A 15,922-nucleotide genomic window follows, 5' to 3' on the forward strand; every position below is an offset into this window, starting at 1 on the left:
TCCATGGTGTATATGTGCCACATTTTCTTAATCCAATCTGTCACTGATGGACATTTGGGTTGATTCCAAGTCTTTGCTATTGTGAATAGTGCTGCAATAAACATACGTGTGCATGTGTCTTTATAGCAGCATAATTTATAATCCTTTGGGTATATACCCAGTAATGGGATGGCTGGGTCATATGGTACATCTAGTTCTAGATCCTTGAGGAATCGCCATACTGTTTTCCATAATGGTTGAACTAGTTTACAATCCCACCAACAGTGTAAAAGTGTTCCTATTTCTCCACATCCTCTCCAGCATCTGTTGTTTCCTGACTTTTTAATGATCGCCATTCTAACTGGTGTGAGATGGTATCTCATTGTGGTTTTGATTTGCATTTCTCTGATGGCGAATGATGATGAGCATTTTTTTCATGTGTCTGTTGGCTATATGAATGTCTTCTTTTGAGAAGTGTCTGTTCATATCCTTTGCCCACTTTTTGATGGGGTTGTTTGTTTTTTTCTTGTAAATTTGTTTGAGTTCTTTGTAGGTCCTGGATATTAGCCCTTTGTCAGATGAGTAGATTGCAAAAATGTTCTCCCATTCTGTAGGTTGCCTGTTCACTCTGATGGTAGTTTCTTTTGCTGTGCAGAAGCTCTTTAGTTTAATGAGATCCCATTTGTCAATTTTGGCTTTTGCTGCCGTTGCTTTTGGTGTTTTAGACATGAAGTCTTTGCCCATGCCTATGTCCTGAATGGTACTACCTAGGTTTTCCTCTAGGATTTTTATGGTATTAGGTCTAACATTTAAGTCTCTAATCCATCTTGAATTAATTTTCGTATAAGGAGTAAGGAAAGGATCCAGTTTCAGCTTTCTACTTATGGCTAGCCAATTTTCCCAGCACCATTTATTAAATAGGGAATCCTTTCCCCATTTCTTGTTTCTCTCAGGTTTGTCAAAGATCAGATGGCTGTAGATGTGTGGTATTATTTCTGAGGACTCTGTTCTGTTCCATTGGTCTATATCTCTGTTTTGGTACCAGTACCATGCTGTTTTGGTTACTGTAGCCTTGTAGTATAGTTTGAAGTCAGGTAGCGTGATGCCTCCAGCTTTGTTCTTTTGACTTAGGATTGTCTTGGAGATGTGGGCTCTTTTTTGGTTCCATATGAACTTTAAAGCAGTTTTTTCCAATTCTGTGAAGAAACTCATTGGTAGCTTGATGGGGATGGCATTGAATCTATAAATTACCTTGGGCAGTATGGCCATTTTCACGATATTGATTCTTCCTATCCATGAGCATGGTGTGTTCTTCCATTTGTTTGTGTCCTCTTTTATTTCACTGAGCAGTGGTTTGTAGTTCTCCTTGAAGAGGTCCTTTACATCCCTTGTCAGTTGGATTCCTAGGTATTTTATTCTCTTTGAAGCAATTGTGAATGGAAGTTCATTCCTGATTTGGCTCTCTGTTTGTCTGTTACTGGTGTATAAGAATGCTTGTGATTTTTGCACATTAATTTTGTATCCTGAGACTTTGCTGAAGTTGCTTATCAGCTTAAGGAGATTTTGGGCTGAGACAATGGGGTTTTCTAAATATACAATCATGTCATCTGCAAACAGGGACAATTTGACTTCTTCTTTTCCTAACTGAATACCCTTGATTTCTTTCTCTTGCCTAATTGCCCTAGCCAGAACTTCCAACACTATGTTGAATAGGAGTGGTGAGAGAGGGCATCCCTGTCTTGTGCCAGTTTTCAAAGGGAATTTTTCCAGTTTTTGCCCATTCAGTATGATATTGGCTGTGGGTTTGTCATAAATAGCTCTTATTATTTTGAGGTACGTTCCATCAATACCGAATTTATTGAGCGTTTTTAGCATTAAGGGCTGTTGAATTTTGTCAAAAGCCTTTTCTGCATCTATTGAGATAATCATGTGGTTCTTGTCTTTGGTTCTGTTTATATGCTGGATTATGTTTATTGATTTGCGAATGTTGAACCAGCCTTGCATCCCAGGGATGAAGCCCACTTGATCATGGTGGATAAGCTTTTTGATGTGTTGCTGAATCCGGTTTGCCAGTATTTTATTGAGGATTTTTGCATCGATGTTCATCAGGGATATTGGTCTAAAATTCTCTTTTTTTGTTGTGTCTCTGCCAGGCTTTGGTATCAGGATGATGTTGGCCTCATAAAATGAGTTAGGGAGGATTCCCTCTTTTTCTATTGATTGGAATAGTTTCAGAAAGAATGGTACCAACTCCTCCTTGTACCTCTGGTAGAATTCAGCTGTGAATCCATCTGGTCCTGGACTTTTTTTGGTTGGTAGGCTATTAATTATTGCCTCAATTTCAGAGCCTGCTATTGGTCTATTCAGGGATTCAACTTCTTCCTGGTTTAGTCTTGGAAGAGTGTAAGTGTCCAGGAAATTATTCATTTCTTCTAGATTTTCCAGTTTATTTGCGTAGAGGTGTTTATAGTATTCTCTGATGGTAGTTTGTATTTCTGTGGGGTCGGTGGTGATATCCCCTTTATCATTTTTAATTGCGTCGATTTGATTCTTCTCTCTTTTCTTCTTTATTAGTCTTGCTAGTGGTCTGTCAATTTTGTTGATCTTTTCAAAAACCCAACTCCTGGATTCATTGATTTTTTGGAGAGTTTTTTGTGTCTCTATCTCCTTCAGTTCTGCTCTGATCTTAGTTATTTCTTGCCTTCTGCTAGCTTTCAAATGTGTTTGCTCTTGCTTCTCTAGTTCTTTTAATTGCGATGTTAGAGTGTCAATTTTAGGTCTTTCCTGCTTTCTCTTGTGGGCATTTAGTGCTATAAATTTCCCTCTACACACTGCTTTAAATGTGTCCCAGAGATTCTGGTATGTTGTATCTTTGTTCTCATTGGTTTCAAAGAACATCTTTATTTCTGCCTTCATTTCGTTATGTACCCAGTAGTCATTCAGGAGCAGGTTGTTCAGTTTCCATGTAGTTGAGCAGTTTTGATTGAGTTTCTTGGTCCTGAGTTCTAGTTTGATTGCACTGTGGTCTGAGAGACAGTTTGTTATAATTTCTGTTCTTGTACATTTGCTGAGGAGTGCTTTACTTCCAATTACGTGGTCGATTTTGGAGTAAGTACGATGTGGTGCTGAGAAGAATGTATATTCTGTTGATTTGGGGTGGAGAGTTCTATAGATGTCTATTAGGTCTGCTTGCTGCAGAGATGAGTTCAATTCCTGGATATCCTTGTTAACTTTCTGTCTTGTTGATCTGTCTAATGTTGACAGTGGAGTGTTGAAGTCTCCCATTATTATTGTATTGGAGTCTAAGTCTCTTTGTAAGTCTCTAAGGACTTGCTTTATGAATCTGGGTGCTCCTGTATTGGGTGCATATATATTTAGGATAGTTAGCTCTTCCTGTTGAATTGATCCCTTTACCATTATGTAATGGCCTTCTTTGTCTCTTTTGATCTTTGATGGTTTAAAATCTGTTTTATCAGAGACTAGTATTGCAACCCCCGCTTTTTTTTGTTCTCCATTTGCTTGGTAAATCTTCCTCCATCCCTTTATTTTGAGCCTATGTATGTCTCTGCGTGTGAGATGGGTCTCCTGAATACAGCAGACTGATGGGTCTTGACTCTTTATCCAGTTTGCCAGTCTGTGTCTTTTAATTGGAGCATTTAGTCCATTTACATTTAAGGTTAAGATTGTTATGTGTGAACTTGATCCTGCCATTATGATATTAACTGGTTATTTTGCTCGTTAGTTGATGCAGTTTCTTCCTAGCATCAATGGTCTTTACATTTTGGCATGTTTTTGCAATGGCTGGTACCGGTTGTTCCTTTCCATGTTTAGTGCTTCCTTCAGGGTCTCTTGTAAGGCAGGCCTAGTGGTGACAAAATCTCTAAGCATTTGCTTATCTGTAAAGGATTTTATTTCTCCTTCACTTATGAAACTTAGTTTGGCTGGATATGAAATTCTGGGTTTAAAATTCTTTTCTTTAAGAATGTTGAATATTGGCCCCCACTCTCTTCTGGCTTGGAGAGTTTCTGCTGAGAGATCTGCTGTTAGTCTGATGGGCTTCCCTTTGTGGGTAACCTGACCTTTCTCTCTGGCTGCCCTTAAGATTTTTTCCTTCATTTCAACTTTGGTGAATCTGGCAATTACGTGTCTTGGAGTTGCTCTTCTCGAGGAGTATCTTTGTGGCGTTCTCTGTATTTCCTGGATTTGAATGTTGGCCTGCCCTACTAGGTTGGGGAAGTTCTCCTGGATGATATCCTGAAGAGTGTTTTCCAACTTGGTTCCATTTTCCCCCTCACTTTCAGGCACCCCAATCAGACGTAGATTTGGTCTTTTTACATAATCCCATACTTCTTGCAGGCTTTGTTCATTTCTTTTTCTTCTTTTTTCTTTTGGTTTCTCTTCTCGCTTCATTTCATTCATTTGATCCTCAATCGCAGATACTCTTTCTTCCAGTTGATCAAGTTGGTTACTGAAGCTTGTGCATTTGTCACGTATTTCTCGTGTCATGGTTTTCATCTCTTTCATTTCGTTTATGACCTTCTCTGCATTAATTACTCTAGCCATCAATTCTTCCACTTTTTTTTCAAGATTTTTAGTTTCTTTGCGCTGGGTACGTAATTCCTCCTTTAGCTCTGAGAAATTTGATGGACTGAAGCCTTCTTCTCTCATGTCGTCAAAGTCATTCTCCGTCCAGCTTTGATCCGTTGCTGGCGATGAGCTGCGCTCCTTTGCCGGGGGAGATGCGCTCTTATTTTTTGAATTTCCAGCTTTTCTGCCCTGCTTTTTCCCCATCTCTGTGGTTTTATCTGCCTCTGGTCTTTGATGATGGTGATGTACTGATGGGGTTTTGGTGTAGGTGTCCTTCCTGTTTGATAGTTTTCCTTCTAACAGTCAGGACCCTCAGCTGTAGGTCTGTTGGAGATTGCTTGAGGTCCACTCCAGACCCTGTTTGCCTGGGTGTCAGCAGCAGAGGCTGCAGAAGATAGAATATTTCTGAACAGCGAGTGTACCTGTCTGATTCTTGCTTTGGAAGCTTCCTCTCAGGGGTGTACTCCACCCTGTGAGGTGTGGGGTGTCAGACTGCCCCTAGTGGGGGATGTCTCCCAGTTAGGCTACTCAGGGGTCAGGGACCCACTTGAGCAGGGAGTCTGTCCCTTCTCAGATCTCAACCTCCGTGTTGGGAGATCCACTGCTCTCTTCAAAGCTGTCAGACAGAGTCGTTTGCGTCTGCTGAGGTTTCGGCTGTGTTTGTTATTGTTTACTGTGCCCTGTCCTCAGAGGTGGAGTCTACAGAGACAGGCAGGTTTCCTTGAGCTGCTGTGAGCTCCACCCAGTTCGAGCTTCCCAGCAGCTTTGTTTACCTACTTAAGCCTCAGTGATGGCGGGCGCCCCTCCCCCAGCCTCGCTGCTGCCTTGCCAGTAGATCACAGACTGCTGTGCTAGCAATGAGGGAGGCTCCGTGGGTGTGGGACCCTCCCGGCCAGGTGTGGGATATGATCTCCTGGTGTGCCTGTTTGCTTAAAGCGCAGTATTGGGGTGGGAGTTACCCGATTTTCCCGGTGTTGTGTGTCTCAGTTCCCCTGGCTAGGAAAAGGGATTCCCTTTCCCCTTGCGCTTCCCAGGTGAGGCAATGCCTCGCCCTGCTTCAGCTCTCGCTGGTCGGGCTGCAGCAGCTGACCAGCACCGATCGTCCGGCACTCCCCAGTGAGATGAACTCAGTACCTCAGTTGAAAATGCAGAAATCACCGGTCTTCTGTGTCACTCGCGCTGGGAGTTGGAGACTGGAGCTGTTCCTATTCGGCCATCTTGCTCCGCCCCCCGAGTTTCTTTACATTTCTTTTGTACTGGAACAGTTATTAGGATATACAGGCTTCTATATGAATGCACATAAGTTGAGAAAAACACCTCTGGGGACTTCTGCCATCCCACCTACTAAGTTTTCAAAGCCCAGTATTTCAGATAGGATTTTTTAGATATCTTGTAAGCTATCCACCATGCTTCTGGACAATACCATATTCAAACTCTCTGAGAAAGACAACAGTCAATCCTGTTCTTGACATCACCAGAAGCAGTTTCCACAATTTCCTTGGCCAGATATTTCTTGTTTTTGGACTTTTAAGCTTAGACAATTCTTTCAAAGGCCTAACTCTTACTATCATTGCTGTTAGCTTGATCTTTCAAATGTTATCATTAGAAACAGATATTACCGTGTTTTGCTTAAGTGGTAACTCTTGATTTATATGAAATCCAACATAAACTTCCTTACTAGTTCTAATTGGTTTTCCTCCTGCGATCCTGCAATAAGAACAGCTTCATTAGGCTGTTTTTTGCAGAATACATTTTCCAACCATTTAACCACTTTTTTGGGGGTTGCTTTCCTTTGGAACTTCTCCCAGTTTCTTTTAGTTGTGGGTCTGCAAACTAAATTGCTGGGACTATTGTAAGCTGAATGTATAGATGGAACAGATGTTCCAGCAGAGATTTTTGGCTCTAAAACATTATTTCAAGCCAGCAATCTGTGTTTGCTTGGCACTAAGGAATTTACTAATGTTTTATGTTTCCTCCTTACCTTGAGTATCTTGTCTGTGGCATGTAAAATCAAACTTCTGGATTCCTGGTCTGAGAATTCTTTGCAAAATGTAATGAATCCCTGACTCTAGCTTAGCTCTCTTTTGAATGTAGTTCATGCCTTTGTTCCTCAATGTTTTAAGGATGGGATATAATAATATCTTATAGTCCATTTCCCTGTGTACAAAGATAACATATCCTGAATGTGAAGGAATCAAATATCAAATAATAATAAAAGGATGAAGAGAAAAACAAAAGTCTCTGAGATTCTCTTTTGCTGAGGGAGCACTGCCTAGAAACAACCACAGTGTTTCAGTGAAACTTTGATAACTCTGTGTGTGTTTTCAGTATATATCTATGTATGTATGTATATTTTTCCAACTGTATGTATATATATGCATGTGTGGGAAAGTATCTGTATTAATAAATCTTTATACACATAATCATTTTGAATGGCTACGTAGTATTCCATTGAACTGTTGCAACCTAATTCATTGAGTAATTAAATGAACATTTCCCTGAGTTTTGCTATTATGAATGGTGTATCAATGAACATAATTTATGCATATTCATACTTTTGCCTATTTTCCTTAAGATAAATTTTTGGAAGTGGGATTTTGGGGTCAAAGTATATATGCATTTTTAAAATTTAAATATACATTACAGAATTATACTTCTGAAAGTTTATGTTTCTACCAAATGACACAAGGGACTTTCATCACTTCCTTTTAAGCATTGAATATTCTTATTTTTAAAAATATTTTTAAAATAATCTGGTAGGTGACCTCCTCCTTATTTTCCAATAAGGTTAAATATTTTTTATGTTTATTCCCATGTTTGAAAATTACACAGATGACTGACTTGTCCTTTGTGTATAGTTCACTTTAAACTCTGGAATTATTTTTGATTTCATTCGTACATAATAGTTCCTCAATAAACATAGCTTATTAATAATGATATTCTTTTGTAAGTGATGTAGACATGATTTTCTTATGGAATTAGGATTAGAATAAAAGTTTATTGGTGGGTAGAATCACCTTGAATTGAAAAAAACCCACAATATCTCTAGTCAAAGCAACCTTAGAAAATTGCTCATCATTTGGGAAGAGGAGGTCATGGGAAAAGCAATTCTAAGCACTTAATCTGCTCGAGAAGAGAAGGGAATGGAAACGGGATATTGAAAAATCAGAATGGCTGGGCATAGTGGCTCACATCTGTAATCTCAGCACTTTGGGAGGCTGAAGGAAGCGGATCACTGGAGGTCAGGAGTTTGAGACCAGCCTGGCCAACATGATGAAACCCCATCTCTACCAAAAATACAAAAATTACCCAGGCATGGTGGGAGGCTCCTATAATCCCAGTTTCTTGGGAGGCTGAGTCAGGAGAACCACTTGAACCTGAAAGGTAGAGGTTGCAGTGAATTGAGATTGTGCCACTGCACTCCAGCCTGGCTAACAGAGTGAGACTCTGTCTCAACAAAACAAAACAAAACAAAACAAAACAACAAAAAATATCAGAGAACAGAATCAGGATGCAAGGGTAATTCTAAAAGAATAAAAATTAAATAGAAGTTGCATAGTTTTCTGGCTAATGATTGACCAAAAGGGGCAGGGGTAGCACTTATGCCAAACAACTAATATCTCTTTTTTTTTTTCTTTTGAGACAGAGTCTCCCCATCGCCCAGGCTCGAGTGCAATGGCGCGGTCTTGGCTCACTGCGACCTCCGCCTCTCGGGTTCAAGCGATTCTCCTGTCTCAGCCTCCTGAGTAGCTGGTATTACAGGCATGCGCCACCATGCCTGGCTAATTTTTTTGTATCTTTAGTAGAGATGGGGTTTCACCATGTTGGCTAGGCTGGTCTCGAACTCCTGACCTCATGATCTGCCCGCCTTGGCCTCCTAAAGTGTTGGGATTACAGGCATGAGCCATTGCGCCTGGCCCATAATATCTCTTTATTAATGTATTCACCTAACAATAGTTTCTCTTGGTAGAATATTACTAAGAGGCAGGATTGCTTTCAAAATCATTCCTTTCCACTTATGACATATTTTAAGAGATAAAGACCTGAAGTGTTTGTATGTATTTTAGCTCAATGACACCTTTCTTGACCATTCTACTTCCTGGAGTAGCACCCCTGTTTCACCCTGTCTTTCTGTATCAGTGCCACCTGTTACTTCCTTCACAACACTTGGCACAAGCTGAAATGACCTTGCTTACTTGTTTACTTGCCTATGATCTGTCTTTTCCAATGGGAGTGTAAGCTCCATGAAGACAGACCTAGTCTCTCCTGTTCTTTATGACATCCTAGCACCAAGAACATGGAAAACATGATATAAGAGTCAATGAGTAAATGAATTAACTATGAAAGTTCTCAATACAGTAGTTCTGAATTTAAAGAGTTATATTTTATCTCCATAGTCATTTCCAATTCAATTTAATACATATTCATTGAACACCTAGCAGGTACAGCAAGGCCAGGCACAGCCTCCCAGGTGTACAGTCTGCCACTGGAAATAGAAGAGCAAAGAGAGAGGTGTTACTTTTCCTGCCATGGAGCTTACACTCTAGCAGATGAAAAAGTCAGAAAACACAGCACTCCTTTTAAAATGGAAAGGTTGTTTTGCTGAATGTAAGAATTAAGCAGTGAGCCCTCAATCAGAGGGAAATCTGTAACCCATTTACTTGGCTTGTTGAAAGGAGGAACTCTGACCTGTCTTTGTAGGTAGGACCACACTTGGTCAGTGGTTAGAATCTTGAGCAAACATCGTAATGCCCCCTTTATACTCTTCACATCCTATTTAGGACTTTAACCTCCAGGTGCAGATAGAAACCATGTAGTTGTCCTGTGATTTGTGTTTGAATCACACTGATTAAGGCTAAGCACAGCTACTTTAGGCAGGGCGCGGTGGCTCATGCCTGTAATCCTAGCACATTGGGAGGCCAAGGCAGGAGGATCACCTGAGGTCAGGAGTTTGAGGCCAGCCTGGCCAACATGGTAAAACCCCGTTTCTATTAAAAATACAAAAATTAGCTAGGCGTGGTGGCATATGTTTGTAATCTCAGCTACTCAGGAGGCTGAGGCGGGATAATGGCTTGAAGCAGGGAGGCGGAGGTTACGGTGAGCCAAGATTGCGCCATGGCACTCCAGACTGGGCAAGAAAGCAAGACTCTGTCAAAAATAAATACATACATCAAATAAAAATAAAGCTAAGCATATCCACTTCAGAAAGTAAAAGAGCCAAGCTGTAGAGGCTGTCCCTACAATAATAGGTAACCCTATCACAAACTTTCGATGCCATAAATGTGTTGGATCCTTTAGGACAATTGGAGAATGGTAAGGATACTTGCTTGCCTTTCAGGGCTCCATTTTTCCAAAGGAACCCAATTGCATTGTGATGTTGTTCTCTGATTTGAAAACTTAGAAATTCATTTTATCTGTAAGTTCTCCAAATGTCATCTGGGCCTCAAGCCAACTCAAATTTCACAAGCAGAGTAAATGATGTGAGATTTTATCTCTCTTCATTGGAAATCCTGTAAGCAATTGTGGCTTCTTTCATTTGGTTAGTGTGCAGCAGTGAAAATGTTTTATTGGGATGATTTTAGCCCGTGGCTGGGAGTGTACTAAGGACAGATGTGGAGAAGTCAGAAATGAAGAAAATGCCTGTCACTGCTCAGAGGACTGCTTGGCCAGGGGAGACTGCTGTACCAATTACCAAGTGGTTTGCAAAGGTACGTGTTTCTTTGGATTGGCCTGAGCTTTAAAAGAATAAAAACTGGAGGTGCTCCAGGAGATCCTGGATGCTAGGAATAGACCACACTGGATATGAGTGTGGGAGGAAGGAATGAATTGTCCTTTTTAATTTCTCATGCTTCTTCATTAGTTTTGCTACTCTGCCTTTCACTGATCTGAAGTAAAAAGGAAAGAAACCAGAATTTCTTAATTAGACAGAACCATAATAATGAAGAGATTTCTAAATTTCCTGTCTTGGTTTTAGGTCAAGTTTTCTAGAAGCAGAGTCTGGGACAGGAATTTGGTACGTGCAGTTAATTGAGGAAATGGATATACTGCAGAAAACCATGTCGGAGGAAAGGGAAACAGGATAGGGAAGTAGGAGTGTGGAGAGGCAAGTGAGGACGTGCTTTTGGTTAGCCTCACCTCCCTCTATTGCTTGCTCTGAAGAGTAAATCCAAGTCGCTACTCTTGAGGCAAGGGGCCAGGGCTTTTTCATCCATTGGATGTAAGTTGTTCACCAAGGCATTGGCAACGGCCCAGGGATGGGGGTACTTGCTGGTAAAGGGGATGAGGGGACCAGCATTTCCTGTTATACCCCAAAGCCATATATGCATGAGTGTTGGCTTTGTCTGGTTGATTGTGGAATATGATGCTTTTATTCCAATAATTAACAATAGTCAATGGACTACAGAAAATATAAAAGATGCACTTACTCTCTTTAACGGGTTTAAGTTGCCATGCAACCCACTTATAGAAGTTGATAGGAAGATCCAATAATCTTTACCTATTGTTCGTAAGTCACTTTTTAAATTTCTAAATCAAGTCCTTTTCATTATCTCTGATGTGGAACTTTTAAGAAGAAGTTCGTTAAAAGATTTCAGGAAAAAAATCAAGTCAGTTCTGCAATATGTAAGGTGTTTAGCTGTGGCAAGAGGGTATTATATTAATATATTTGAAGAATTTCCCCATACAAACAATTATTGTATTGTTAATTTCCCCTACCCAATAATTATGCTTTTATTTTGAAGCATAACATTGGTTGAGAATTTATTTCCCTTTCCTTTTTAATTTTCCTGTGCAGTAAGTGTACTAGGAAGCCACAAAGGCTATTAGAAATAATTTTTTTTTTTTTTTAAAAAGAAGCCCTTGGTATCATTGATCATTGAATCATTAAGCATTGGCTTTTACTGGTGTAAAATTCTAGTTTCAGTACTTTTGTGAGGCCCACATGTGTGCTCTGGGTTACTACATGTGCACTAAATATTCTTTATTTTAAGGAGTATAGTTGTTACCCCATTGTCTAGTAGTTAGAGTCTTACTGACCAGAGAAGATTTCCAGTTCTCTCTACATGGGACCAATTTCTCCAATGTGTTGGTTACGAATTTTACTTCTGTTCAGGACATGTAACTTTTGTTTGTCTTAAAATAATTTAAGGCAAATTCTTTTTGATAATTTTTATTTTCTTCAAAGGAAAGCGTATTTTTTATTGGAGGCCTTTTCTGTTCTCTATTCTCGATAGTGGTAACTCAGGAAAGACAGGTGTATGCTCTTAGATCTTGGTGGAAGATAAAAAGTGAAATTCAGCATTTTTTTTCCTTTCTAAATTCAAGGGCTGTATGCAGATTTATTGGCAAATAATCTTTCTATTGTAATGTTCCATTTATTATCTCTGTAGATTCTAAGCTTTTTTTTCTTTTTCTTTCTTTCTTTTTTTTTTTTTTTGCATCTAAAGGGATGTTTTGCCATGCTTTCTATGTCTTTGAGATCTCCAGTGGTGGAGAAAAGAATGTTCCATCTAATGACCAAACAGTTTATTTCTGGAGGGATACAAACATGAAATTTTGTTCACTGACGCCACTGGTTTTTTTAATCTACAAACCATTTAGACTCGGAAGGCTCAAATAAACACCTCACCACTTGCGGTTATTAAATCTTAGCTTTCCCATCATGTATGGGTGTACTTTATAAGCCAAACCAGAAACTAGAGTTTTTTTCAGTTTTTTTTTTTTTTTTTTTTTTTTTTTTTTTTGGTGATATCCCATAAAGAAAGTATCAAACAGGACACAGATCCCAGAATTGCGAGCTTCAAGGCATGGCATTTGTAATTAGATTCAACAATACATTTACCTGTTTTTCCTTATAGGAGAGTCCCATTGGGTTGATGATGACTGCGAGGAAATAAAAGCTCCAGAATGTCCGGCAGGGTAAGTGTATTTTATGACTATTTTGAAGTTTTATGTATTAGCTGATAAACTCTCACAGGAAATGAAAAGTGTTTAGAAACAACGTGAAGCTGAAATCCTCTTAAACAGGCAAACTTATGAGTACTTAGGAGGAATTCATCAGTCGAAAGGTTGAAGGTACGTCTTGAAATGGTGACAGTTTTCTTTCCCCCAGTTTTCTCCAATCATCTCTGCACATACTATGGGGTCTGAATATCCCCTATATTCCACCTCAGCTGAAGATTTTACAAAGTGCATCTGAATATTCTGGCTAAGACTTTTTTCAGTATTGTTTTTTCTGGAGTTCTTGTTTTGCCTATTTTGGGGGGAGTGGGGAATGAAACAGGAAGTCTAGAGAACCTTTAAAACTATGTTATCCAATAAGTAATTATTACTTTTTGATTACACACCTGTAATCCCAGCACTTTGGGAGGCCGAGGTGGGCAGATCACTTGAGGTCAGGAGTTTGAGACCAGCCTGGCCAACATGGCAACACCCCGTCTCTACTAAAAAAAAAAAAAAAAAAAAAAAAAAAAAAAAAACACACACACAAAAATTAGCCAGGCATGGTGGAGCGCATTTGTAATTCCAGCTACTTGGGAGACAGAGGCATGAGAATTGCTTGAACCCAGGAGGCGGGGGTTGCAGTGAGCCAAGGTAGTGCCACTGGACTCCAGCCTGGATGAAAGAGACCCCCTCTCAAAAAAAGAAGTCATCTGAGACAGTGGAACATCCGGCTTCCAAATGGGAACCTTTATAGCACCAATGACCAAAGAGAGAATTAAATATGGGTGATGTTGAAAAAGGCAAGAGAATTTTTGTTCAGAAGTGTGCCCAGTTTCCACACTGTTGAAAAGGGAGGCAAACACATGGCTGGGTCAAATCTCTGTGGTCTGCTTGCAGGGAAGATAGATCAGGCCATTGGATTATCTTATACAGAGGCCCCTAAGAACAAAAGCATCACCTGGGGAGAGAATACACTCATGGGGTATTTAGAGAATCCCAAGAAGCACATCCCTGGCATACAAATGATCTTCACAGACACGAAGAACAAGGCAGAAAGGGCAGCCTTGAGAGTTCATCTCAGAAAAAGCTACCAATGAATAATAACAGGTCACTGTGTTATTTGTTACAAAACAGAAATGTTTCAAGACTTTTTAATTCGTACCATAACTTCACAGATCTCATACACAAGAATTCAGATAATGAATGACTGACAGAATATTTTTGTTGGGCAGTCTAGATTTAACCACGACTGGCTTGTGGTTAAATGGTTAAATGAATATGTTCGGTTTTTAAATTTAATTTTATTTTTTTGAGATGGAGTTTCACTCTTGTTGCCCAGGCTGGAGTGCAATGGTGCGATCTCAGCTCACTGCAATATCTGTCTCCCCTGTTCAAGTGATTCTCCTGCTTCAGCATCCCAAGTAGCTGGGATTACAGGTGCCCGCCACCACACCCAGCTAATTTTTGTATTTGTAATAGAGACGGGGCCGGTCTCAAACTCTTGAACTCAGGTGATCGGCCCGCCTCGGCCTCTCAAAGTGCTGGGATTATAGGCGTAAGCCACTGCACCCGGCCGAAATTTTTTCTTGGAAATGATTGCTCCCATTATTGAGAATCACTAGGCGTAATGGCAACTCTGTGGCAATAACGTTTCTAAAAGCTTAATGTGTTACTGTTTAAGGTTTGTGCGCCCTCCATTAATCATATTCTCTGTGGACGGCTTCCGTGCATCATACATGAAGAAAGGCAGCAAAGTCATGCCTAATATTGAAAAACTAAGTAAGTAATTTCCATACTCTGTGTTCTCATCTGTAATCCAGGATCTCCACAGTAACCAGTGGGCTGTGGGCTTTGAGATCTATGAGCCCGTAGTTTTAAATGTGTTTTATTATTTGAAATACAAAAGCGAAGGCAACACGTGTCTGAGTGTTTATAAAATGGATTTTCTATAAGCAATTCCTGTTGGTTCTCTTGTTCTAATATTTGCAATTCTCTTTCCAGGGTCTTGTGGCACACATTCGCCCTACATGAGGCCGGTGTACCCAACTAAAACCTTTCCTAACTTATACACTTTGGCCACTGTAAGTATTTCTTCAAATGATATATGTTCAAAGGGCTGATTTCATCCTGGAATGACTTTAAAGGGGAGACTTTACTTTTAAAATGTGTTCCTTAGTGTTCAAAGAAAATCTTTCTGTTTTCCATCTTATCTGGGTCGTTTGTTCACAGCAAATGCCTTTTACAGCTTTGTGGGCGATTGAACTTCATTCCAACTTTAAAGCTGAAACCTTTTTTCAGGTGCAGTTCTATCTGAACATATACATTAAACTTCTCTCAAATACCACAGGGTCTATTGTTTATTTTCTGAATTTGCAAATAAAAATGTTGACTTCAGGGCTATGTTTTAGTTTTCAGGTACTTCAAATTCTATCACTCGTTCTTTAAAACATAATTTATTTATCTTTTTAAAAATTGATTTGGAGAGGAATAGAATTTAGAAAGAAGGAAAAGTGTATTTAGAAATAGAAGCTTCTTTGGAGGCACATGTATACATTCCAAACTAAAGGTTAATTTATAATAATGAAAATTATTGTCATTTTATTAAATTATAGCAGTAAAAAACCCCAATATTAAGTTTCTTATATCAAGTTTCTCAGATGGCTTATAATTTGTCCCATAGATATTATTCACATTTGCTCAAACAGATACACAGTGAAGGTTATATATGTCTTATATAATTTTGGAAATTAAGTATTGCTATAAAACCTTCTATGCTAAGAAAATTTATACTAGAACTAATGTATGTGGATTATTGTATTGTTATTTTAACAATAAATTTGCTTTTACAAAAAGGGGCTGTATCCAGAATCACATGGAATTGTTGGCAATTCAATGTATGATCCTGTATTTGATGCCACTTTTCATCTGCGAGGGCGAGAGAAATTTAATCATAGATGGTGGGGAGGTCAACCGGTAAGTTTTGCATTTATTTTGTGTGTGTGTGTGTGTGTTTGTGTGTTCATGTATTGAAACATTTCATCCTCAAATTTGTTAGATGTGGAAAAAATGCATATAATTTCCTCATACTTGGCAATGTTTCCATCTTTTGATACTTTTAATATACATATAAACATGAAATATGTGTATATATGCATTATATATGTATATATGTATCTGGATATATGTGAATATATGGTATATTTATATATGTATGTATACATACACATGTGCATATAGAATATACATGTATGTATACATATGTGTATGTGTCACTGTGTGTATATATGCATGCATGTGTGTGAGGCTATGATTATAAAAGTGTGAGATGATGAATGTCTTCCCTAGGATTATGGTGGTGACAATGGTGATGAGGTGAATTTCAGAACCATTTTGACAAAGAATAGATCTCGTTGAT

The 15,922-nt window shown here is 39.2% G+C and overlaps 1 protein-coding gene across 10 annotated transcripts in view; it reads left to right on the plus strand.

Annotated features, from left to right (window-relative positions):
• ENPP2 (ectonucleotide pyrophosphatase/phosphodiesterase 2) overlaps positions 1 to 15,922 on the plus strand; it is a 125,177-nt gene that overhangs the window by 49,655 nt on the left and 59,600 nt on the right. For all 10 annotated transcript variants that reach the window (XM_050802092.1, XM_050802094.1, XM_050802093.1 and 7 more), the window contains exons 4-8: positions 10,149 to 10,274; positions 12,423 to 12,483; positions 14,189 to 14,286; positions 14,509 to 14,588; positions 15,361 to 15,480. In XM_050802092.1, coding sequence (XP_050658049.1) covers positions 10,149 to 10,274; positions 12,423 to 12,483; positions 14,189 to 14,286; positions 14,509 to 14,588; positions 15,361 to 15,480 — 485 coding nt within the window. The remainder of the gene's footprint in view (positions 1 to 10,148; positions 10,275 to 12,422; positions 12,484 to 14,188; positions 14,287 to 14,508; positions 14,589 to 15,360; positions 15,481 to 15,922) is intronic.

This window comes from Macaca thibetana, chromosome 8 (assembly GCF_024542745.1).
Source record: "Macaca thibetana thibetana isolate TM-01 chromosome 8, ASM2454274v1, whole genome shotgun sequence".
Lineage (NCBI taxonomy): Eukaryota > Metazoa > Chordata > Mammalia > Primates > Cercopithecidae > Macaca > Macaca thibetana.